Genomic DNA, 26104 nt, shown 5'->3' with positions numbered 1-26104 from the left:
CTCCTTTATCAAAGATAAGGTGACCATATGTGCGTGGGTTTATCTCTGGGCTTTCTATCCTGTTCCATTGATCTATATTTCTGTTTTTGTGCCAGTACCAAACTGTCTTGATTACTGTAGCTTTGTAATATAGTCTGAAGTCAGGGAGCCTGATTCCCCCAGCTCCATTTTTCGTTCTCAAGATTGCTTTGGCTATTCGGGGTCTTTTGTGTTTCCATACAAATTGTGAAATTTGTTGTTCTAGTTCTGTGAAAAATGCCAGTGGTAGTTTGATAGGGATTGCATTGAATCTGTAGATTGCTTTGGGTAGTAGAGTCATTTTCACAATGTTGATTCTTCCAATCCAGGAACATGGTATATCTTTCCATCTATTTGTATCATCTTTAATTTCTTTCATCAGTGTCTTATAATTTTCTGCATACAGGTCTTTTGTCTCCTTAGGTAGGTTTATTCCTAGATATTTTATTCTTTTTGTTGCAATGGTAAACGGGAGTGTTTTCTTAATTTCACTTTCAGATTTTTTGTCATTAGTGTATAGAAATGCAAGAGATTTCTGTGCATTAATTTTGTATCCTGCTACTTTACCAAATTCATTGATTAGCTCTAGGAGTTTTCTGGTAGCATCTTTAGGATTCTCTATGTATAGTATCATGTCATCTGCAAACAGTGACAGCTTTACTTCTTCTTTTCCGATTTGGATTCCTTTTATTTCTTTGTCTTCTCTGATTGCTGTGGCTAACACTTCCAAAACTATGTTGAATAATAGTGGTGAGAGTGGGCAACCTTGTCTTGTTCCTGATCTTAGTGGAAATGGTTTCAGTTTTTCACCATTGAGGACAATGTTGGCTGTGGGTTTGTCATATATGGCCTTTATTATGTTGAGGAAAGTTCCCTCTATGCCTACTTTCTGCAGGGCTTTTATCATAAATGGGTGTTGAATTTTGTCGAAAGCTTTCTCTGCATCTATTGAGATGATCATATGGTTTTTCTCCTTCAATTTGTTAATATGGTGTATCACATTGATTGATTTGCGTATATTGAAGAATCCTTGCATTCCTGGGATAAACCCCACTTGATCATGGTGTATGATCCTTTTAATGTGCTGTTGGATTCTGTTTGCTAGTATTTTGTTGAGGATTTTTGCATCTATGTTCATCAGTGATATTGGCCTGTAGTTTTCTTTCTTTGTGACATCTTTGTCTGGTTTTGGTATCAGGGTGATGGTGGCCTCATAGAATGAGTTTGGGAATGTTCCTCCCTCTGCAATATTTTGGAAGAGTTTGAGAAGGATAGGTGTTAGCTCTTCTCTAAATGTTTGATAGAATTCACCTGTGAAGCCATCTGGTCCTGGGCTTTTGTTTGTTGGAAGGTTTTTAATCACAGTTTCAATTTCAGTGCTTGTGATTGGTCTGTTCATATTTTCTATTTCTTCCTGGTTCAGTTTCGGCAATTTGTGCATTTCTAAGAATCTGTCCATTTCTTCCAGGTTGTCCATTTTATTGGCATAGAGTTGCTTGTAGTAATCTCTCATGATCTTTTGTTACAGCTTACATTTTTTAAGAGTAGCTATTAATCACTACCAACCTTATGTATCATTTTAGGATTCACAGAGCACTTTTTCTTCATTCTAATGAATCCTTAAGATAACTTTATGAAACAGATAAGTAGATTTTGTCATTTTGCCCTTTTTATAGATGAGGAAACTAAAACTTGGAGATGTTAACTGACTTGTCCAAGATCACCAAGTTAGCAATACATTGGAACCCAAATCGTTAAACGTGGTGATGTTTGCTTATGACAGGGTGAGCAAGCATCTCTTTCACCATAAGGAGTTGAAAATGTAAACAGACAAATGTCTATTTCAGAAAAGACTTATACTGTCTCTTGTCAAATTTTAGTCTTGGGAACATTTACTGGAATGTTAGCTTTAGCTTAATAACAATAATAATAAAATCTAAAATTAGAGCATTTAAAGTTATTTTGGCCTAACAGAACCCACAGCTAAAACACCACTGTTCATTTAACTGCTGTACTTTTCTTCATACAGAATTTTAATGGTGATGGCTTTATTACTGTTTAATGTTTGTCTACAACACATTTCACAAGCTACTGAATCCTTCTGATAAATATCGCCAACATCCCTGAAATTACCCACTTACATAATTACTCAGCAGGTTAACATTTGTGGTGTGTCTGGTGCTTTATAAGTCAACTGTTGAGTGATATGAACATTTGAGAGTTGATTACACAGTAAGGTTGTGGTTTGAAGAATGCTTAACATGGCATCTTGTCTGTATATTAATTTATATTTCAGTAACTTTTTTATAATGACTGCTCTTCATTTATTTATTTTTTAACATCTTTATTGGAGTATAATTGCTTTACAATGGTGTGTTAGTTTCTGCTTTATAACAAAGCGAATCAGCTATACATATACATATATCCCCACATCTCTTCTCTCTTGCATCTCCCTCCCTATCCCACCCTTCTAGGTGGTCACAAAGCACCGAGCTGATCTCCCTGTGCTATGCGGCTGCTTCCCACTAGCTATCGGTTTTACATTAGGTAGTGTATATATGTACATGCCACTCTCTCACTTTGTCCCAGCTTACCTTTCCCCCTCCCCGGGTCCTCAAGTCCATTCTCTAGTAGGACTGCGTCTTTATTCCCATCCTGCCCTTAGGTTCTTCATGAGCATTTCTTTTTTTTTTTTAGATTCCATATATATGTGTTAGCCTGCTGTATTTGTTTTTCTCTTTCTGACTTACTTCACTCTGTATGACAGACTCTAGCTCCATCCACCTGACTAAAAATAAGTCAATTTCGTTTCTTTTTATGGCTGAGTAATATTCCATTGTATATATGTGCCACATCTTCTTTATCCATTTATCTGTCGATGGACACTTAGCTTGCTTCCACGTCCTGGCTATTGTAAATATAGCTGAAATGAACATTGTGGTACATGACGCTTTTTGAATTATGGTTTACTCAGGGTATATGCCCAGTAGTGGGATTGCTGGGTCGTATGGTAGTTCTATTTTTAGTTTTTTAAGGATCCTCCATACTGTTCTTCGTAGTGACTGTATCAATTTACATTCCCACCAAAAGTGCAAGAGGGTTCCCTTTTCTCTACACCCTCTCCAGCATTTGTTGTTTGTAGATTTTTTTGATGATGGCCATTCTGACTGGTGTGAGAGGATACCTCATTGTAGTTTTGATTTGCATTTCTCTAATGATTAATGATGCTGGGCATTCTTTCATGTGTTTATTGGCAACCTGTATGTCTTCTTTGGAGAAATGTCTATTTAGGTCTTATGCCCATTTTTGGATTGGGTTGTTTGTTTTTTTAATATTGAGCTGTATGAGCTGCTTGTAAATTTTGGAGATTAATCCTTTGTCAGTTGCTTCGTTCGCAAATATTTTCTACCATTCTAAGGGTTGTCTTTTTGTCTTGTTTATGGTTTCCTTTGCTGTGCAAAAGCTTTTAAGTTTCATTAGGCCCCATTTGTTTACTTTGTTTTTATTTCTATTTCTCTAGGAGGTGGGTGAGAAAGGATCTTGCTGTGATTTATGTCAGAGAGTGTTCTGCCTATGTTTTCCTCTAAGAGTTTGATAGTGTCTGGCCTTACATTTAGGTCTTTAATCCATTTTGAGTTTATTTTTGTGTATGGTGTTAGGAAGTGTTCTAATTTCATTCTTTTACATGTAGCTGTCCAGTTTTCCCAGCACCACTTATTGAAGAGGCTGTATTTTCTCCATTGTATATTCTTGTCTCCTTTATCAAAAATAAGGTGATCATATGTGCATGGGTTTATCTCTGGGCTTTCTGTCATCCTGTTCCATTGATCTATATTTCTGTTTTTGTGCCAGTACCATACTGTCTTGATTACTGTAGCTTTGTAGTATAGTCGGAAGTCAGGGAGCCTCATTCCTCCAGCTCCATTTTTCTTTCTCAAGATTGCTTTGGCTATTCGGGGTCTTTTGTGTTTCCATACAAATTGTGAAATTTTTTGTTCTAGTTCTGTGAAAAATGCCAGTGGTAGTTTGATAGGGATTGCATTGAATCTGTAGATTGCTTTGGGTAGTAGAGTCATTTTCACAATGTTGATTCTTCCAATCCAGGAACATGGTATATCTCTCCATTTGTTGGTATCATCTTTAATTTCTTTCATCAGTGTCTTATAGTTTTCTGCATACAGGTCTTTTGTCTCCTTAGGTAGGTTTATTCCTAGGTATTTTATTCCTTTTGTTGCAATGGTAAATGGGAGTGTTTCCTTAATTTCACTTTTAGATTTTTCATCATTAGTGTATAGGAATGCAAGAGATTTCTGTGCATTAATTTTGTATCCTGCTACTTTACCAAATTCATTGAGTAGCTCTAGTAGTTTTCTGGTAGCATCTTTAGGATTCTCTATGTATAATATCATGTCATCTGCAAACAGTGACAGCTTTACTTCTTCTTTTCTGACTTGGATTCCTTTTATTTCTTTTTCTTCTCTGATTGCTGTGGCTAAAACTTCCAAAACAGTATTGAATAATAGTGGTGAGAATGGGCAACCTTGTCTTGCTCCTGATCTTAGTGGAAATGGTTTCAGTTTTTCACCACTGAGGACAATGTTGGCTGTGGGTTTGTCATATATGGCCTTTATTTGTTGAGGTAAGTTCCCTCTATGCCTACTTTCCGGAGGGTTTTTATCATAAATGTGTGTTGAATTTTGTCAAAAGCTTTCTCTGCATCTATTGAGATGATCATATTGTTTATATTCTTCAGTTTGTTAATATGGTGTATCACATTGATTGATTTGCGTATATTGAAGAATCCTTGCATTCCTGGGATAAACCCCACTTGATCATGGTGTATGATCCTTTTAATGTGCTGTTGGATTCTGTTTGCGAGTATTTTGTTGAGGATTTTTGCATCTATGTTCATCAGTGATATTGGCCTGTAGTTTTCTTTCTTTGTGACATCTTTGTCTGGTTTTGGTATCAGGGTGATGGTGGCCTCGTAGAATGAGTTTGGGAGTGTTCCTCCCTCTGCTATATTTTGGAAGAGTTTGAGAAGGATAGGTGTTAGCTCTTCTCTAAATGTTTGATAGAATTCGGCTGTGAAGCCATCTGGTCCTGGGCTTTTGTTTGTTGGATGATTTTTATTTTCAATTTCAGTGCTTGTGATTGGTCTGTTTATATTTTTTTTTCTTCCTGGTTCAGTCTTGGAAGGTTGTGCTTTTCTAAGAATTTGTCCATTTCTTCCAGGTTGTCCATTTTATTGTCATAGAGTTGCTTGTAGTAATCTCTCATGATCCTTTGTATTTCTGTAGTGTCAGTTGTTACTTCTTTTTCATTTCTAATTCTATTGATTTGAGTCTTCTCCCTTTTTTTCTTGATGAGTCTGCCTAATGGTTTATCAATTTTGTTTATCTTCTCAAAAGAGCCAGCTTTTAGTTTTATTGATCTTTGCTATCGTTTCCTTCATTTCTTTTTCATTTATTTCTGATGTGATCTTTATGATTCTTTCCTACTGCTAACTTTGGGGTTTTTTTTTTCTTCTTTCTCTAATTGCTTTAAGTATAAGGTTAGGTTGTTTATTTGAGGTGTTTCTTGTGTCTTAAGGTAGGATTGTATTGCTATAAACTTCCCTCTTAGAACTGCTTTTGCTGCATCCCATAGGTTTTGGGTCGTCATGTTTTCATTGTCACTTGTTTCTAGGTGTTTTTTGATTTCCTCTTTGATTTCTTCAGTGATGTCTTGGTTATTAAGTAGTGTGTTGTTTAGCCTACATGTGTTTGTATTTTTTACAGAATTTTTCTTGTAATTTATATCTAGTCTCATAGCGTTGTGGTTGAAAAAGATACCTGATATGATTTCAGTTTTCTTAAATTTACCAAGGCTTGATTTGTGACCCAAGATATGATCTATCCTGGAGAATGTTCCATGAGCACTTGAGAAGAAAGTGTATTCTGTTGTTTTTGGATGGAATGTCCTATAAATATCAATTAAGTCCACCTTCTTTAATGTATCATTTAGAGCTTGTGTTTCCTTATTTATTTTCTTTTTGGATGTTCTGTCCATTGGTGAAAGTGGGGTGTTAAAATCCCCTACTATGGGTTGAGAATCTGCCTGCCAATGCAGGGGACACAGGTTCGAGCCCTGGTCTGGGACGATCCCACATGCCATGGAGCAACTAGGCCCGGAGCGACAACTACTGAGCCTGCGCGTTTGGAGCCTGTGCTGCGCAACAAGAGAGGCCGCGACAGTGAGAGGCCCGCACACTGCGATGAAGAGTGGCCCCCGCTCGCCGCAACTAGAGAAATCCCTCACACAGAAACGAAGACCCAACACAGCCAAAAATAAATTAATTAATTAATTTTAAAAAAATCCCCTACTATGATTGTGTTACTGTCGATTTCCCCTTTTATGGCTGTTAGCATTTGCCTTATGTATTGAGGTGCTCCTATGTTGGGTGCCTAAATATTTACAATTGTTATATCTTCTTCTTGCATTGATCCCTTGATCATTATGTAGTATCCTTCTGTGTCTCTTGTAACAGTCTTTATTTTAAAGTCTGTCTTGTCTGATATGAGAATTGCTACTCCAGCTTTCTTTTGATTTCCATTTGCATGGAATATCTTTTTCCATCCCCTCACTTTCAGTCTGTATGTGTCCCTAGGTCTGAAGTGGGTCTCTTGTAGACAGCATAGAGATGGGTCTTGTTTTTGTATCCATTCAGCCAATCTGTGTCTTTTGGTTGGAGCATTTAATCCATTTACATTTAAGGTAATTATCGATATGTATGTTCCTATTACCATTTTCTTAATTGTTTTGGCTTTTATTTTGTAGGTCTTTTCCTTCTCTTGTGTTTCCTGCCTAGAGAAGTTCCTTTAGCATTTGTTGTAAAGCTCGTTTGGTGGTGGTGTGTTCTCTTAGCTTTTGCTTGTCTGTAAAGGTTTTAATTTCTCTGTCGAATCTGAATTAGATCCTTGCTGGGTAGAGTAATCTTGGTTGTAGGTTTTTCCCTTTCATCATTTTAAATATGTCCTGCCACTCCTTTCTGGCTTGCAGAGTTTCTGCTGAAAGATCAGCTGCTAACCTTATGGGGATTCCCTTATATGTTATTTGTTGTTTTTCCCTTGCTGCTTTTAATATTTTTTCTTTGTATTTAATTTTTGATAATTTGATTAATATGTGTCTTGGCATTTTTCTCCTTGGATTTATCCTGTGTGGGACTCTCTGCACTTCCTGGAGTTAACTATTTCGTTTCCCATATTAGGGAAGTTTTCAACTATAATCTCTTCAAATATTTTCTCAGTCCCTTTCTTTCTCTCTTCTTCTTCTGGGACTCCTATAATTCGAATGTTGGTACGTTTAATGTTGTCCCAGAGCTCTCTGAGACTGTCCTCAATTCTTTTCATTCTTTTTTCTTTATTCTGCTCTGCAGTAGTTATTTCCAGTATTTTATCTTCCAGGTCACTTATCTGTTCTTCTGCCTCAGTTATTCTGCTATTGATTCCTTCTAAAGAATTTTTAATTTCATTTATTGTGTTGTTCATCATTTTTTGTCTGCTCTTTAGTTCTTCTAGTTCCTTGTTAAACGTTTCTTGTATTTTCTCCATTCTGTTTCCAAGATTTTAGATCATCTTTACTATAATTATTCTGAATTCTTTTTCAGGTAGACTGCCTATTTCCTCTTCATTTGTTAGGTCTGGTGGGTTTTTACCTTGCTCCTTCATCTGCTGTGTGTTTCTCTGTCTTCTCATTTTGCTTAGCTTACTGTCTTTGGGGGTCTTATTTTCACAGGCTGTAGGTTCGTAGTTCCCATTGTTTTTGGTGTCTGCCCCCAGTGGCTAAGGTTGGTTCAATGGGTTGTGTAGGCTTTCTGGTGGAGGGGACTAGTGCCTGTGTTCTGGTCGCTGAGGCTGGATCTTGTGTTTCTGGTGGGTAGGTCCGTGTCTGGTGGTGTGTTTTGGGGTGTCTGTGGCCTTATTATGATTTTAGGCAGCCTCTCTGCTAATGGGTGGGGCTGTGTTTCTGTCTTGCTGGTTGTTTGGCATAGGGTATCCTGCACTGTAGCTTGCTGGTCGTTGAGTGGAGCTGGGTGTTGGCGTTGAGATGGAGATCTCTGGGAGATTTTTGCCATTTGATATTACATGGAGCTGGGTGGTCTGTGGTGGACCAATGTCCTGAACTAGGTTCTCCCACCTCAGACGCACAGGCCTGATGCCCGGCTGGAGCACCAAGACCCTGTCATCTACACGGCTCAGAATAAAAGGGAGAAAAAAGAAAAGAAAGAAAAAATAAAGTTATTAAAATAAAAAATAAAAGATAATTATTAAAAATAAAAAAACAATTTTAAAGTAATAAAAGAAAAGAATGAAAGAAGAGAGCAAGCAAACCAAAATACAAATCCACCAATGATAACAAGCGCTAAAAGCTATACTAAAAATACCAAGAAAAACCAGAAAGATGGACAGACAGAACCCTAGGAAAAATGGTAAAAGCAAAGCTATACAGACAGAATCACACACAGAAGCATACACATGCACACTCACAAAAAGAGAAAAAAGGAAAAATACATATATCGTTGCTCCCAAAGTCTACCTCCTCAATTAGGGATGATTCGTTGCCTATTTAGGTATTCCACAGATGGAGGTACATCAAGTTGATTGTGGAGATTTAAGCCGCTGTTCCTGAGGCTGCTGGGAGAGATTTCCCTTTCTCTTCTTTGTTCGCACAGCTCCTGGGGTTCAGCTTTGGATTTGGCCCTGCCTCTGCCTGTAAGTCGCCTGAGGGCGTCTGTTCTTCGCTCAGACAGGATGGGGTTAAAGGAGCAGCTGATTCAGGGGCTCTGGCTCACTCAGGCCGGGGGGAGGGAGGGGTACGGATTCGGGGTGAGCCTGCGGCGGCAGAGGCCGGTGTGACGTTGCACCACCCTTAGGCGCACCCTGTGTTCTCCAGGGGAAGTTGTCCCTGGATCACAGGACCCTGGCCGTGGCAGGCTGCACAGGCTCCCGAGAGGGGAGGTGTAGATAGTGACCTGTGCTCGCACACAGGCTTCTTGGTGGCGGCAGCAGCAGCCTTAGCGTCTCATGCCCGTCTCTGGGGTCCGCGCTAATAGCTGCAGCTCGCGCCCGACTCTGGAGCTCGTTTAGGCGGCGCTCTGAATCCCCTCTCCATGCTCACTGCAAAACAAAGAGGCAAGAAAAAGTCTCTTGCCTCTTCGGCAGCTCCAGACCTTTTCCCGGACTCCCTCCCAGCTAGCTGTGGTGCACTAACCCCTTCAGGCTGTGTTCACGCAGCCAACCCCAGTCCTCTCCCTGCGATCCGACCGAAGCCCGAGCCTCCGCTCCCAGCCCCACCCGCCCCGGAGGGTGAGCAGACAAGCCTCTCGGGCTGGTGAGCGCTGCTCGGCGCCGAGCCTCTGTGCGGGAGTCTCTCCGCTTTGCCCTCCGCACCCCTGTGGCTGCGCTCTCCTCCGTGGCTCCGAAGCTTCCCCCCTCCGCCACCCGCAGTCTCCGCCCACGAAGGGGCTTCCTAGTGTGTGGAAACCCTTCCTCCTTCACAGCTCCCTCCCCCTGGTGCAGGTCCTGTCCCTGCTCTTTTGTCTCTGTTATTTCTTTTTTCTTTCGCCCTACCCAGGTAAGTGGGGAGTTTCCTCCCTTTTGGGAGGTCTGAGGTCTTCTGCCAGAGTTCAGTAGGTGTTCTGTAGGAGTTGTTCCACTTGTAGGTGTATTTGTGGGGAGGAAGGTGATCTCCGCGTCTTACTCTTCCGCCATCTTGAAGCTCGGATCTGCTCTTCATTTATTAGAATGTAGGGAAACTGTAGGATGAGGAATGAGTGACTCAGTGAAGTCAATGAAAAATTATTTTTCTTAAATGTGATGAGACCCCTCTTTCTTTTTTCTTCTCCAGTTAATGGTAACTGTGTTTTTGGGGAATTTCTTTTAGAGTTATTGATTGTATCAGTCAAAGGTCACTTGCAGAGCACAGAATTCACACTTTATCTTTCTGGTTTTCCTTGCCGTACTTCCCACTGCCTCCCTTTTAAACCAGTCATTGAAGTTATGTTATTTTTGGCTGTTTTTATTTTTGTATTTGGGATGTACCTAGCTAGTTTATGTGTTTTGCAAATGCTGTTGCTGTTATTTATAATGTTTGTCTTATCAAAAATTTTACGTATTCAGTGATCCTCAAATTCTGCCCCGTGGAACATAGATTTGGGGAATTGACCTGAAATTTCTATACTGTCTTTAAACAAAGGTTAACTTCTCCCGGTTTATGGAAAAAAATATAATGCGTAGTTTTTCCAGTTCTACCCCCCTTCTCCCTTAACCTCCACTTGGTGTGACTGTTATGTGCTTGTGTATAAAATTCTCTATTAAGTAGCAAATGGTGATAATTCATAGTCATCTGCCAAGAATCCTTTTTCTTCTTGGTGATTTACTCCCTAACTATGTTTGAAAATTACTTTATTTAAATCTCTTGATATAAAAATTTTGTTTTAATGGTGGCATCTATTCTTATAAATGCAAATTCAGAAGAGTAATGATAAAGCAAATCAGGCAATCATATTGTAAGAATAGTATCTGTAAATATTTACATGCTATTAGTATATGAGAAATATATACATGTATATAAAACAATGGAAGTCAGCCTTTTGGAAAAAATCTAGAGTTTGATGAATCTTCCAAGAAGCCCAATGAACTAAGGATTGTCAGGTGATGCAACTTGCGCTTGCCGAGCAGGTGTTCTGAGTTGGCTTAAAAAGGGAGGCTACATTTCTTGGCTCCCTTTTTCCAGCTCACAGAACTTGCTAGCTCCTGGTTTTGCCACCAGGTAGACTTCATCTCAGTACACCTTCAGAACGCTGGCATGTCTAACTGTAAGTTAAGTGTAACTGTAACTTAACTATAACTATGAAGTGTTCTGTGCACATTAGGTGACCTGACTTAAAAGTGCTGGACCACTCTATGGATTGTTTTCTCCTGTGCCCTCCACCCTGGGAGAGTTACAGAGTGAAAGCTTTCTTTCTCTCACAGAGGTGCAGTCCTGGTGGTGCATTTTGGGATTAGTAAGTAGAAGAACGCTGTGGGAATTTAGGGCGGGGGAAGTTCACTCTGAAACTGCGTTGCCCAGGGAAGGCTTTATGAAGTGTGTGGCATAGTGAATTAATTTGATTTTAAAGGATGTGTTATTCACATGGAGCAAGAATAGTTCACTTTGTGGAAACTTACCTTTGCTTTTAAAAAGAAACCCAATTAAGTGCTGAGGGTCACCATATGCCTTTTAAAAAAATGTTTCGGTCTTGAGATGTAGAACTCGAAGGGAATTTCTTTGCTTTTAAAGGAGAGGATAGAGGCATTTCATGCTGGCTCATCTTCTCCAATAGTGTTTGTCCTACCCCACCTTTCTCAGAATATAGACCCAAAGGGAGGGAATCTTCTGAGACTCTTAGCACTGTCATCAGTCTTAGGTTGGTTAGCAGTCTGTTTTCTTCTTGTTAATTGAACAGCAAAGAATGCTCACTAATTGAGGATTTTAACGAGATTACAAATTCTTATGGATAAAAATAGCATTGGTGGTTACAAGTAGTCAGCTGAAGTTAAGAGTTATCAGTCTTGCTTTGGGAAACAAGGTGACCAACTAACTGGTTTCAGGAAAACTACCTCTCCTATTCCAGTGATTAGTTAATAAAATTATTCCTGACAGTGGCAGGCCAAGAAGCTCAGGCAGTTACATATTTCGAGACAGAGAACCCATTGTCCAAAGATCTCAGAAGAGCCTTTGCAAACACACAGAAAGGATTTAGAACAATTTGCATAAATCTCCTCATGGATAAGCGACATGGCTCTAGTATTGGGGAGTGGTTCCAGGAACCCCTCCTTGGCTGTATCATGGGGTGACACTGTGCTTGGTGAGAATTCAGTCTCCTGACGGTTTTTGCCAGCAGGATGGGGTGATGGGACGCTGAATGAGCCTACTGTTTGGTTCCACATAAGGACTCTTTTGTGTTGGCCTGGGGCAGTCATGTTCAAGTTTGTCTTCTTTTTCCCCAATGATGTTTTTGGACTTTGTGGGCTGGAGAATTAAGCACAACACCTATTCTGAGCTAATCTGTCAAACTTTGCTCTGAAAGGTAACCATAGCCCCTTGTATTCTAGAATGTGGTAAATAGTAGTCATACAAATGGAGACAGGATTTTTTTTTTTCATTGAAGTATAGTTGATTTACATTATTAGTTTCAGGTGTACAACGTTGCTATTCAATATTTTTTATAGATTATACTCCATTTAAAGTTATTACAAAACAATGGTTATATTTCTCAGTGCTGTATAATTGGAGACTTCTGGTTTCTTAAAAGTCGGAGAGAGGAGGAGACTGCTTGGCGTGACCAGATAGCTGGGCATTCACACCTGTCCATTGTGGAACTGTGGGAAGTAATTCCCTTCTGTTAATATTGTTTGCCTTACTCACTAACTTCTCTAAGAACTGTGTTCTCTTGCATCGTTAACGAACAAGTTGTACTTTAATATTCGCCCATGAAAGGTGTGGGTCACTCTGGAGTGTAGTTTAAAATGCCAGGTGGTTACAAATCTGTTTCAACTTTTCTTTTTTTCTTATTCATTTTGGGGAAAAAATGGTATATATTAAACACTACATATTAGGAGCTTTACTGGTTTCTTGCACGGAATGTTATCATTCTAGAAGCCACATATAAGGAGTCTAATTTAAAATCCAGAGAGTAGTTTATGCACTGGGGAAATTTAGTGCCTTAAGTGTAAAAATGAAATCCACTGATTTCTAACCTGGAGTTTATTTTCTTTCAGTCTGCTAGCTTGATTTCTCAGCTTTGTTCTAATAATATAAACATTTTTATATTTATTTATAGGTGGCTTTAACCAAGAGAGCAGATCCAGCCGAACTTAGAACAATATTTTTGAAGGTCAGTATAAAGGAATCTGTTGTGTTTTTTGTTTGATTTGTGTTCTGTAACTTTGAAGATTATTTTTGAGCAGCTCTTAATTTCATTGTTATATTTTTAAAAAATCCCCTGAAGTATCTTAAGACTTATAAAAGAGATCCTTTACAGTTATATCTATTTTTTAAAATGTATCAGACAGATCCTTGTAGGCGACTGTTTGTGATGGCCGCATGGTTTATATTTTACTTTCTTTTGTCTCACATGGTATTAGGTATTGAAACAGAGTTGCCGGGGGATGTAGTCTCACAACCCATTTACCTTTCCAGGATTGACTTGTGCAGTTTGATGATACTAATGCTTTTCCTCCTAAGAAGTTTCAAGCTCTTTGTAAATATCTTAGTAATCCTTCTTTCATCCAAAGGGGACTAGCCTTGTCTCTCCTTAGAGATTGTTATTGCTGTCATCATCATCATCTTCATCATATCATTTGACTTCAACTGTGGTGCCCTTGAGGAGGCCCCAGTATGAGTCATAGTAGATACTACATCCCAACAGACACCACACAAGTTTATTTCCGTAGTTTCTTATGCTTGCACCTACTTTGTGATATTAGGCACTGAGTGATTAATACTCTAATAAAAGCCTACCTCAGGTCCCAAACACTGGACCACTTTTAAGGTTATTTAACTGGCAATGAAGTACTAAAAAAAGAAAGAAAAAGCCGCTTTTGTAAAGAAAATTTTAAAAAATATATATGTGGACCTTTTCTAAACATGGTGAAAAGGTAGCTGTGCTATATATAAAGAGGATCAAGCCTTCAAGTGAGAAACTTATTATACTGCTGTGTATCACATATATGGCTTAGGAAGTTATTAATTCTGTGAGCATCACTTTCCTCATCAAACTGTGTCACTATTAAAAAATTGAGGAATCAAGGAATTTGAATACTGATAGGATTATTTGATATTAAAGAATTGTTACTAATTGATTTTTTAGGCCAGGTAATGGTATTCCGAATATGGGAACTATAGAGTCTTTTTCTTTTAGAGATGTACACTGAAGTATTTACAGATGAGATTATGATAGCTGAGATTTGCTTTTAAATAACCCAGTTTTGGTGAGGTGTAGGAGAAGTAAGTGGGCAGTATGAGGATAATTTTTGCAATTGGGAAATGGAATATTGGGTTTATTATACTATTCAGTCTACTTTGTATATATTGATGTATGAACATTTTCATAATGTCATAAAAATTTGTAAAGATTCAATGAAAAACTTATTTGAAAGTGATATGCATTATATATGCACGTGATATGCATAAGATATTGATTCAGTAAATGCTTGAAATTAAATAATTCAAAAAAAGAGACAGACTCCAAGAGAAAATGGTTAAAAATATGAGCAAAATATGAGAAAAAAAATTTGTAAGGTGGATTGTATTATGTATAAGAAAGCAGAATTCTTTATAAATTGTTTTTTGCCCAGAAAGGTCAATACAGTGTAGAGATTCTAAGGTGGAAAAGAATTCTGGATAGTGAAAGTCCAGAAAACAGAAACACATTTCTTTCTCACCTAGACTAGTGTTTGTTGCTGTGCACGTTGGGCCCCCCATGATTGGGCTGAGGTGTGTATGAGTGAACCATAGACATTTTAAAGGTGTGTATTTAAGGTCTACTCTTATGATGTAATTCTGGAAGACCACTTGCAGAAGAGCACGTGAGTGGGTTGCTAAAGAACCTAGAGAGATGCATAAAACTTGTTAACTCTAGCTGGCCAAGTCATAATCATTCCTTGAACTCAGGATCTGTGTACTTCCGTTTTCTAAACCAGCAATAGCTGTGGGCATCCTTCTGACAGGAAATGGGAACAACTTAGAGTGTCTCAGTAGGTGGTGCATCTTGGATACTTACTGCTTTTGATGTGATCCAGTGCAAAGGCTCCATGTAAAAGCCGTGCCCACCTTTTGATGGCACGTGGTGGCTGGTGAGGCTGGGTTAAGATTCTGCTTTGGAACAACGTATCTTTTCCAGCTGCCACATCTCAGTAGCAGGCACGTCTTTACTGGAGACAAATGAGGTTGATCAGGTAGACCCAAGGAGGGTGGCAGTCCATACAGAGTTCTGGAGAGCCACCTGTGGGGCTTCTGTGTCAGTGGGCCTGAAGGCTGGGCTGGAATCTTTGGGACCAGATAGGGGAGTGCTGTCTTCCCTTGGCGTGGCTGGGACTACGTGGCTTTTGAGTGAGAGTTCCGTATGACTTAGAGTCCGAGAGGATGATGTGGGGCAACTGTCCCCGAAGAAAACAGTGGTCAGCAGTTTCTGGAAGGGATTGTGGATCTGGCAGAGGTTCGGGTGATCTCATCAGGCTTGGGTAGTGTGGTACCAACACAAATCCACCTTGGCTCCGCATGCTGAGGATCTCTTGTTTACTCTCTGCCGCAGACGCTGTTATGGGGGAAGAATAGGGAGCGAGGCGCCTGGGGGCTGGACCAGGCGTGTCTCTGCTGGGGCTGGGCTTTTCAGTTAAGCTTGGATCAGCAGTGAGCATGCTGTAAACCTGACTGCTTTGCTGACTTTCTATGACTCTTTCCTGACTTTCCTTATTTATAAATATCCCAGCCTTCTCTCTGCTAAACTAGTTAGATGATTCTTCTGTAGCTTAGGGGAGGTGGAGAGAAGCTTCACTGCACCCTTTGGACCAGATATGCTGGTAACAGGGGAGTGGCAGCTGTGAAGAACAGAGAGAGCTAGCAGAACCAAAACAGATAAGGAGAGAGGGGTCCTGGAGGGCTAAAATGGGCCCAATTCTGGCTTATTTTAGTATTTTGAAAAGAGTTAAAATCAATTCCACTTCATTTTTTGAAGCCGCTTACTGTATGTTAAGTACAGTGTCAGGTGTTGGGGATATAAAGATGCATAAATCATGGCTCCTGCCCTTAACTCTCTCACTGTGTGTGTGTTGAAGTGTAAAAAAATAATATGGTTGATCTGCGTTATATAGCATTAATTAGCAGGGAGATGATGTGGGGCTAATTACATCTTCCTAGAGAGGGTCATTAAAAGTTGCGGCAGGTGGTGATATTTGAGCTGGTATTTATCAGATGGAGAAGCTGGAGGAGGGTTGTAGAGCAAAGGAAGACCGTTCCAGGCAAAGGAAATAGCATGACCAAAGCAAAGAGCTCTAAGAGCGCCAGGTGTGGCAGTGGCCTGCAGCATAGGGTCTTAGGCAATGGTACTAGAATGGTAGGCAAGGTGGAACTTGGCATAAAGCATCCCCAGCCTAAGGTGTTTGAATGTCTTTATGCAGGCTTTTCTAGTGATATGTGGCGGGTAATGTTTTGTCTGGATGTAGAAGTTGAGGTCTAGGTGTAGTCAGTTTTGTTTCTAACCTAAACGTTGACATGGGGTTTTCCTCTGCCTAACACTTTCCGTGCTGCTTCATGTTAAACAGGTGTGTATTTGAGTGCTTACAGTTTAAATAAAACCCCATGGAAATTTGCAGTGAGTGGGATGTGCAGTAAAAGGAGACCAGATTTACAGGCATGCAGAAGGTAAAAAAATCTTAAGTCAGCACAGTCAAGGGTCACTTGTGTGGTTAAAGCAAATGCCACAGGAAATGGGAGGAGGGAGCAGTCCCTGTGGCGGGGAGAGGTCAGAGAAAGCGCCTTGGAGAGGGAACTTGAGGAGCCCCGGGATCGCGTGGGAGCTGGAAGGCACTGAGGAGGGCAGCTGAGGCTTCTGGGAAACAGGACTACATTGGAGGGAAGGCCTGGAGGTGGGTTTGGGAGCAAACAGCCTCCAGATTGAAGGATTCCTGCTCATTCTTCAAATGTTTATTTAAATTCAACTCTGTGCCAAGGAGTCTGCCAAGTATTACAGAGTGTGGGTGACAAAATTAGAAAGAGAATTGGGAGTTTGCTATTTCTGCTAAGCAATAGGAAGCCATTGAAGGTTTTCTGAGTTATCCAGCGACATGGAGTGTGGGTCTGAGATTTGATTGGTGCAGCAAGACCATGGGTTAGGCAGCTATGGATGTAATTCTGATGTGAGACCCTAATAACTTGATGAGGGTTTTGGTAGCAGGGAGAATGGAGAATGGGCAAGTTAAAGACATTTTGAAGGACCATTTGATTGAAATGACTGATCTTGTATTCTTTGTCAACAAAAGCATAATATATACTTTAAAAAATGTTCGTAGGCAAAATTGGAAAAAATAATTCCTTCTTTGAAAAACTTTTTTCTTATGGTAAAACAGTTTCTATTTTTTGAAAATTTAAAAGGCAGTTGTGTATAAAGAAATGTAACTTGTGACCCATCTATATTTATGTCTATATGTTTATATATACATGTATCCATTTCCCTCTCCCTGTTTCTTTGTCTCTGTGTATGAATATAATTATTTTCCTTAACAGGAGGAAAAATACTGTTTTGTATCCATTTTTTCCCTCACCTAAGATGTTATGAATACCTTTTCCGATAATTGAAAGCATTTCTGCATTATTTTTATTGCTATCATATTACTGTATATGGCTGTTTTACCATAATTTATCTAGCCACTCCCTATTACTGGATGTTTAGTTGTCTTCTCTGCTCTATTATAACAACACTGTAATGAATACCCTTAAAACTACATTTTTGCATATAGCTAGCATTTTCTTAAGATAAATTCATAGAAGTGGCATCTTTGGATTAAAGAGTGGGTTTACAACACTTTAAGGCTTTTGGTTCTTGGCACACTGCCTTTCAAGAAGATTGTGTCAGTACACGTTTTTGGGAGTATGGAAGTTTTCATTTCTCCACATTACGATGTCAACTCAGATTATTGAAAAAAATACAGCAGCAGCAATAAAAAACCTTTCTGCCAACTTGTTAGTTGAAAAATTGTATCTTCTTTTAAATTTTTATCAACAGTAATATATTTTTCTGTATTAACTTTGTGATAATTGTATTTAAAATTTTTTGTTATAATTTACAAATATACAGAAAATAGAGTAGTACAGTAAACACCCACATAACCACCACTTAATTTAAATTAATATTTGTCATATAGTTTCACATATATATATTTAATGACATATTTCAGTGTAAGTTAGCTGTCACCATGATTCAGCCGAAATACGTTGGCATACAGCTCCAAATAATAACAGTTTCCCTCATGGCCATAATATATATCACTGTGCACTTAATAAAATTAATAGTAATTCCTTAATAACATAAAATACTTGATCCATATGGAAATTCTTAATTATACTTTATTCCACCCCTATAACAGGGAATCAGGGTGAAGAATGGTCAGACGTAGTGATGAGGTGTGTACAGCATTTCTCAGTGGCTCAAAAACAGTCAAGGAGGATTTGCCCTTCAGCCCTCGGATGTGAATGATTTGTGGCAAAAACGGGTGGCTGGATGATTATGGTTCTGGTGTGTTCACAGTTGATAGACTATTTTGTTCCACCAGTGGTGGACAGGCCAGTTAGGCCCCCTGGCCTCTGAGCATACAGTGTAGTGACACATTCCTTTCCTTTGCTACTGTATTCATTGGGTGTGGTGGTCTTCATGTTGACAGCTGGTTTATTAGTCTTCATGTTGACAGCTGGTTTATTAGTCAGGGCTCTCCAGAGAAACAACCAGTAGGAGATATCTCCATCTCTAGCTCTAGCTATTTATCTATCTAATGAGATTTATTATGAGGAATTGGCTCACACCATCCATTGTAGAGGCTGAGAAGTCCCATGATATACTGTCTGCAGGCTGGAGACCCAGGAAAACCTGTGTTGTAATTCAGTCCCAGTCTGAAGGCCTGAGAACCAGGGGAGCTGATGATGTAAATCCCAGCCTGAGGGCCAGAGAAGATAGGTCCCAGCTCAAGCAGTGGGGAAGGAAAAAAGGTGTGAATTTTTCTTTCCTCCACCTTTTATTCTATTCGGTCCCCAGCGGATTGGATGAAGCCCATCCGTATTGGGGAGGAAAATCCACTTTACTGAGGCCACAGATTGAAATGCCAGTCTCATCCAGAAACACCTTCACAGACACACCCAGAAACAGTGATTAATCTGGGCACCTGTTGGCCAAGTTGACACATAAAATTAACCATCACAATTAGTATTTTACTAGGTTGTGCAAGGAATCCTAAAAGCCTTCCCATTTTATAAGTATATATGTTTAATCATATTAAAACTTCCAAAAATTGTAAGGAAGAGAAGCTTCAGGTCATTTGTAAAATGTATTACCAAAGAAGGATTAAATGACATTTCAAAGATGTGGTAGGTGTAAGGTATAGTCCACTCCCCAGACAGGGACCCTCTGTCCATCAGTCTAAGGAAAACCTTTGACATGTTTACTTTAATCACAGGCAGACCACCCCAGCCTTGGTGCTGAGCTGGTTTTTAAAACTGCAGAAAACTGTGTTCTTTGTGTCCAAATTAACATGTTCTTACATTTAGGAGATGATTTATCACCTCTAAAAAAATGAGGCAGATAAAATATCTGAGATTTTTAAATGTAAACTATTTTTTTTTTTAAGATATGAATTGCCAGGTAATTGGTACTGTGGTTTGTTAAACTAGCCAAGGTATTTTTTAAAATTTATTTTAATTAATTTATTTTTGGCTGTGTTGGGTCTTCGTTTCTGTGCGAGGGCTTTCTCTAGTTGCGGCAAGCGGGGGCCACTCTTCATCGCGGTGCGCGGGCCTGTCACTATCGCGGCCTCTCTTGTTGCAGAGCACAGGCTCCAGACGCGCAGGCTCAGTAGTTGTGGCTCACGGGCCTAGTTGCTCTGCGGCATGTGGGATCTTCCCAGACCAGGGCTCGAACCCGTGTCCCCTGCATTGGCAGGCAGATTCTCAACCACTGCGCCACCAGGGAAGCCCAATGTAAACTATTTATTGAGGGTTAAATGAAGTGCACAGATCATAAATGTACAGCTCCATGAATGTTCGCAAAGTGAGTACACCCGTGTGCCCAGCACCTCCGAAGCCCTCTGATGCCCTTTCTAGTTAATACCCGCTCCTTCCAAGAGTAACTAGTTGTCTGACTTCTGTCACCATATATTAGTTTGCCTGGTTTTCAACTTTATATAAATAGAATAATACAATATGTATTCTTGTGTCTAGTTTCTTTCACTCTTGCTTTATTTGTAAGATTCATCCATGTTGTCATGTGTAGTTGGTATTAGTTTATTCCATTGTGTGAATATACCACAGTTCATTTAAACTTTCTGCTGTTGACATTTGAGTTATTTTCCATTTCTTCACTGTTCAAAATAGTGCTGCTGTGGGGTGGGACCAGCTTAGCGCTGTGGCCCTGATCCAACCCCTCTGGCCCCAATCCAGCCTCTAACCAAGGTACACACATGGGGGGAAAAAGTGAAACCCGCACAGAAATGCAGCCCTAAAGCCTTCAGGCCCTGACCATGTCCCAAACCAAGGCAGAGACTGCTGTCATACCCAAGAGAAACCCAGCTCCCAACCCCAATAGAGCTGTGATGGCCACTGAGCAGAGAAGCCCTGGCTTGCACATGGCTCTGGCTCTAGCCTCTCCAACTCCAGCTCCACCTCCTACCAAGGCGGTAGCTGCCAGTACACCCTGGAGAAGACGCAGCCCGTGCTCACATCAAATCTATCTCTCCCACCAAAGCCTCTGGGCACGTGCAGACTGCATATGGATGCTCCAAGGACACGCCTTCAAGGCCAGGAGAGGTAATTGTTTCACCTAATTTCATAGAGACAGAGAAAGTTAAACAAAATGAGAAGACAGAGGAAAATGTTTCAAATGAAAGAACAAGGAAAAAAAAACCTGAAAAAAAGACTAATGAAAGAGAGATAAGTAATTTACTTGATAAAGAATTCAAAGCATTAGTACTAAGAATCTTAACTGGGGAAAAGAATAGATGAACACAGTGAGAATTTTAATAAAGAACTAGAAAATATAAAAAAAAGAACCAACCAGCACTGGAGAATACAATAACTGAAATGAAAAAAAAATACACTGGAGGGAATTAACAAGAGATGAGGTGATATAGAACATATAAGTGATCTGGAAGACAGAGTAATGGAAATTGCCCAATAAGAAGAGCAAAAAGTAAAACACTGTAAAAAGTGAGGATAGTTTAAGGAACTTCTGGGACAACATCAGGTGTACTAACATTCGCATTTTAGGGGTCCCAGAAGGAGAAAAGAGAAAGGAGTAGAGAGGGTATTTGATGAAATTATGGCTGAAAACTTCCCAGATATCCAGGTACAGGAAGCACAGGGGGTTCCAAACAAGATGAACCCAAAGAGACCCACACCAAGACATATACTTAAAATGGCAAAAGGTAAAGATAGAGAATTTTAAACGCAGCAAGAGAAAAACAAAGTCACATACAAGGGAACTGCCATAAGGCTGTCAGCTGATTTTTCTGCAGAAACTTTGCAGGCCAGAAGGGAGTGGCATGATATATTTAAAGTGCCGAAAGGGAAGAACTTACAACCTGGGATACTCTACCCAGCAAGATTATCATTCAAAATTGAAGGAGAAATAAAGAGCTGCTCGGACAAGCAAAAACGAAAAGAGTTCATCAGTACTAAGCTGACCTTACAAGAAGCATTAAAGGGTCTCCTTTAAGTGAAAAAGAAAAAGCTCCAATAAGAAATTATAGGAAGGGAAAAATCCCACTGGTAAAGGCAAGTATATAGTAAAGGCTGTAGATCAGCCACTTAAATAAGCTAGTATAAAGGCTAGAAGCCAAAAATTGTAAAATTAACTAAACTACAATAAACAGTTAAGAGATAGTCATGAAGATGTAAAATATGACCTCAAAAACAAAATGTGGCAGGGAGGAATAGAAAATGTAGATCTTTTAGAATGTGTTTGAACTTACATGACTTAATCAGTTGAAAACAAGTAGATATAGGTCAACATATATGAACTCCATGGTAACCACAAATCAAAAAACCTACAGTAGATATGCAAAAACTAGAGAGAAGGGAACAGAAATATATCACTAAAGAAAATCATCAAACAACAAGGGACAAGACTAAAAGAAGAAGAAAAGAACGGAGAACAACTATAATACAAAACAGCCAGAAAACAGGTAACAAAATGCCAAATAACATACTTACCAAAATAATATTGCTGTGAACATTAAAATGCTAAAGCATGGGTTTTTTTTGTTTTTTGGTGTGAAATTGCTGGGTCTCTGCTTACGTGTATGTTCAGTTATAGTAGATATTGCCAAGCAGTTTTCTAAAGTGCTTCACCAGTTGCATTTGCTTCACATTTTGCAAACATTGGTTATTTCTTTTTAATTATCTTGTGTATGAGTAGTGGTATCGCACTGTAGTTTTATTTTCCGGTTTCGGTGGAATTTTTTAAGGGGTCGGTAGCTTGACAGTGATTCTAAAGATCATTTGGGGAAAATCAAAGAGTGATTATGGCCAAGAAGACTTGCAAGAGAAAAGTAATGCAATGTTTTGTTTTATTTTTATTGGAGTATAGTTGATTTACAATGTTGTGTTAGTTGCAGGTGTACAGCAAAGTGAATCAGTTATACATATACATATATCCACTCTTTTTTTAGATTCTTTTGCCATGTGGGTCATTACAGAGTACTGAGTAGAGTTCCCTGTGCTATACAGTAGGTCCTTATTAGTCATCTGTTTTATATGTAATAGTGTGTACATGTCAATCCCAGTCTCCCAATTTATCCCTCCCCCCGTTCCCCACTTGGTAATCATAAGTTTGTTTTCGACATCCATGACTCTATTTCTGTTTTGTAAGTAAGTTCACATTCATTTGGCAGATATTTATTGAACATGCTTCACTATCTGCCAGGCAACAGTCTGGAACTTAAGGATATAGCAGTGAGAAAGGAAAAAAGTCCTGTCCTGGCAGAGCTTTCCCTCTAGTTATAGCAATTAAGATGCATGTAATCTTGCAAGAGTAGACAGGTCAATGCCTAGGATAGACCTGAAACATTTCCTGCTTCAGTGATGACAGGAGCTGTCATCCCATCCTGGCATTCTCCCATGGAGTTTGGTCAGAGTACATCTTGACCTTAGGAAGCCATTGATGACTGATCAGAAGTGGTACTGAAGATGGACTTGCTGGCCAAGCCTTTCCCTGGTGACCATATGATAATTTAGTATGTGGTAAACATTACATCCTAAATGGGGGAAGAGAGAATGATTTGATGTATGATCCTAGGACAACCAAGAGAGTAAGTAGAAAAGACTCAAGGTGGAGGATCCTTTCTTCAGACCACATAGAAAAACAAAGTACCAATAATGTACTGAAACTTAAAGGTAAAAGATAAACGTATTCAAGAAAAGCTAAGAGAAAACGTGGGTGAATATTTAGTCTTGAGATGAGGAAGAACTAGTTTCTAAACTTAGAAGTAATGGAGGAGATTGCAAAGGAGATAAAAATCTACAGACTCAATTATATAAAAATATTAAACGCGAATAATATTTACAACAAGTATGATAGACAGAGGGGGAAAAGGCTATGTTCTCACACTGTTGGTGAGACTGTAATTGATACAATCTTTCTGGAGAGCAGTGTGTTAATAAGTATCAAGAACCTTAACGATGCTCTCCTTTGACTCAACAATTTCTCTTCCCAGAGTCTAGCCTTTGAAAGTTGCCAGGAATTTGGACAAATGTTACATACAAAGCTGGTTACCTTAGCTTTTAAAAAAAAATACCCCGAACTGGAGATAATCCAGTAATAATCTAACGTCTACTGATGGGAGAAGAGTTAAACTGTGTTTTTAAATAAATGAATTATTCACTACTATAAGCAAACATAGGTATAATTCTAAATCATAGGATTGCTGTAATTAACAGTGACATTTCCTTTATATTTCAGTCTTGTTTTGCCTCAGTCAGGAAAATCAAAGTATAATCCTTCTACGTTTGCAAAAAGCCAAATTCATTGCTAACTGAAGAATAGTAAGATTAGTGGGCCATCTTTGAGCTTTTCTTTTGTACTGTGCTAAAAAATGTTAAACAAAAACCAATAATCTAGAACATATATAAAATACCTGTTGTGTATAGGGCATTGTGCTAAGTGTGTTACATGATTGTTCATTTATTTCTAGTATCAACCTTAAGAGCAGGTAGTGTTGTTATCCCCATTTTACAGGTGAGGAGCCGGAGGCCCAGAAAGCTTTAGTTACTTACCTGAGGCCCTACAGGTGGTTAGATGCAGAGGCAGAAGCAGAGCTCTCTGCAGCCCAGGCCCGACAGACTCTAAAGCCCGTAACTGAGTATCTAACCAAGAGCTTATCCCACGTTGGAATGACTGAAATGTAGAAATGACAAGTGACTTTTTTTTTTAATTAATTAATTTTTTTTATTTGCTTATTTTTGGCTGCGTTGGGTCTTCGTTGCTGTGCATGGGTTTTCTCTAGTTGTGGCGCGTGGGCTTCTCATTGCGGTGGCTTCTCTTCTTGTGGAGCATGGGCTCTAGGCACGTGGGCTTCAGCAGTTGTGGCACATGGGCTCAGTAATTGTGGCTCTCAGGCTCTAGAGCTCAGGCTCAGTAGTTGTGGCGCACGGGCTTAGTTGCTCCGTTGCATGTGGGGTCTTCCCGGACCAGGGATCGAACCCGTGTCCCCTGCATTGGCAGGCGGATTCTTAACCACTGCACCACCAAGGAAGCCCCGACAAGTGACTTTTTAAAACAGTTTTAATTGGGATTAACAGCAGTTACAGAGGGAACAGAGATGCTATCATTGCGCCTCTGTTCACTGTGCTCTCCCATCACTGTGGCTCCTGTCACCCAACTAGCTCTCTTCTTATAGTTCATGGTCCTCATCTCTCCACCCCGCAAATCACTGTTTGATCCCAAGGATCAAGAGGCCCTCTCCTGCCCCATAGGAATATGTGTGATGCCCATGTTGTTTGTCAGCACTTCCCACAGCCCCCGGTCCTCCACAGAACAGAAATGAGCAGGTTCCACTTATGTGAACTGGAACGTCTTGCAGGCAAGACCTGGGGGAACGCTGTGAAAAAGCATCACGTGCCACCTTATTCTTTTTTTTTTTGGCCACACTGCGCAGCACGTGGAACTTCCCTGACCGGGGATTGAACCTGTGCCCCCTGCAGTGGAAGTGTGGAGTCTTAACCACTGGACTGCCAGGGAAATCCCGCCACCTTTTTCTTGTTGACCATTTCTGCTCTAGATGGAGAGGACACTAACCACAGCAGCATTTCCTACCTGCTTCCATAAAATCTCACAGCAGCCCTGCTGTGAACAGGTTGCTCTCCAGCTTATCCTGTTTGTCATCCTTTTTTTTTTTTTTTTTTTTTAACATTGTTGCCTTTGAAACAGGAAAGGGGGCAAAAGAATTGGATTGTTTTCATTCATGATTTCAGAATTCTACTTTTTTTTTTTTTTTTAAAGCTACGTGTTCTTGCTAAAGAACAAGACAAAATTTGTCCTTCCAAATTTCTGTAAACCTGGGTTTCTCAAGCTCAGCGCTGTCGACGGTTGGCTGGGTGTCTCTGTTATTGGGGTGGAGGGTCGTCCTGTGCGTTGTGGGTATTTAGCGGCATCCCTGGCCTGTACCAAGTAGATGCCAGTTTCTGCTTCTGCCTCTCCCCCCAAGTTATGACAATCAGAATTGTCACCAGACACTGCCAGATGTCCCCTGTGGGGAAACGTGAAAACAGAGGCAGCTCAGAGCTAGAGAACTCCACCCCAGGAAGTCAGGTAACGTACAGAGAAGGCTAGTCCTTGTGCATTGTGCTTGGCTATTGGGGACTTTGGTGTTTGTAAGCTGGACAGTCAGGCTAAGCTGCCTGCAGCTGAGAACCGCTGGTATAAAAATAAAACTCGGCAAACTTAATGGGGTTTTGCTTTTTATTTGGAGCGATGGGAAATAACTGTCCTTACGAAGAGTATATTGTCATGTCTGATGTTTTATCCATTGAATATTCTCAGCTTTTTCACATATTGGTTATATACTTTTGAGAACAAAATATATTTTCTCTCTTTTTTTAAACAGTATGCAAACATTGAAAAAAATGGTGAATTTTTCATGTCTCCCAATGACTTCGTCATTCGATATTTGAATATTTTTGGAGGAAGCCAGCCTAATCCAAAGACTGTGGAACTTTTAAGTGGTGTGGTGGATCAGACCAAAGATGGGTATGTTTATTCTTAATTATCTCATTTAATTGTTTTCTGTTTGAAACAGCTTTCTAT

The 26104-nt window shown here is 39.8% G+C and overlaps 1 protein-coding gene across 2 annotated transcripts in view; it reads left to right on the top strand.

Moving 5' to 3' along the window:
• SLC25A13 (solute carrier family 25 member 13) overlaps window positions 1-26104 on the top strand; it is a 212843-nt gene that overhangs the window by 22487 nt on the left and 164252 nt on the right. For both annotated transcript variants that reach the window (XM_059933892.1, XM_059933893.1), the window contains exons 2-3: window positions 12884-12937; window positions 25905-26047. In XM_059933892.1, coding sequence (XP_059789875.1) covers window positions 12884-12937; window positions 25905-26047 — 197 coding nt within the window. The remainder of the gene's footprint in view (window positions 1-12883; window positions 12938-25904; window positions 26048-26104) is intronic.

The sequence above is a fragment of the Balaenoptera ricei genome, chromosome 9, assembly GCF_028023285.1.
Source record: "Balaenoptera ricei isolate mBalRic1 chromosome 9, mBalRic1.hap2, whole genome shotgun sequence".
Lineage (NCBI taxonomy): Eukaryota > Metazoa > Chordata > Mammalia > Artiodactyla > Balaenopteridae > Balaenoptera > Balaenoptera ricei.
The sequence above is the reverse complement of the archived record's forward strand: the minus strand, read 5'-3'. Positions and strand labels throughout refer to the sequence as shown.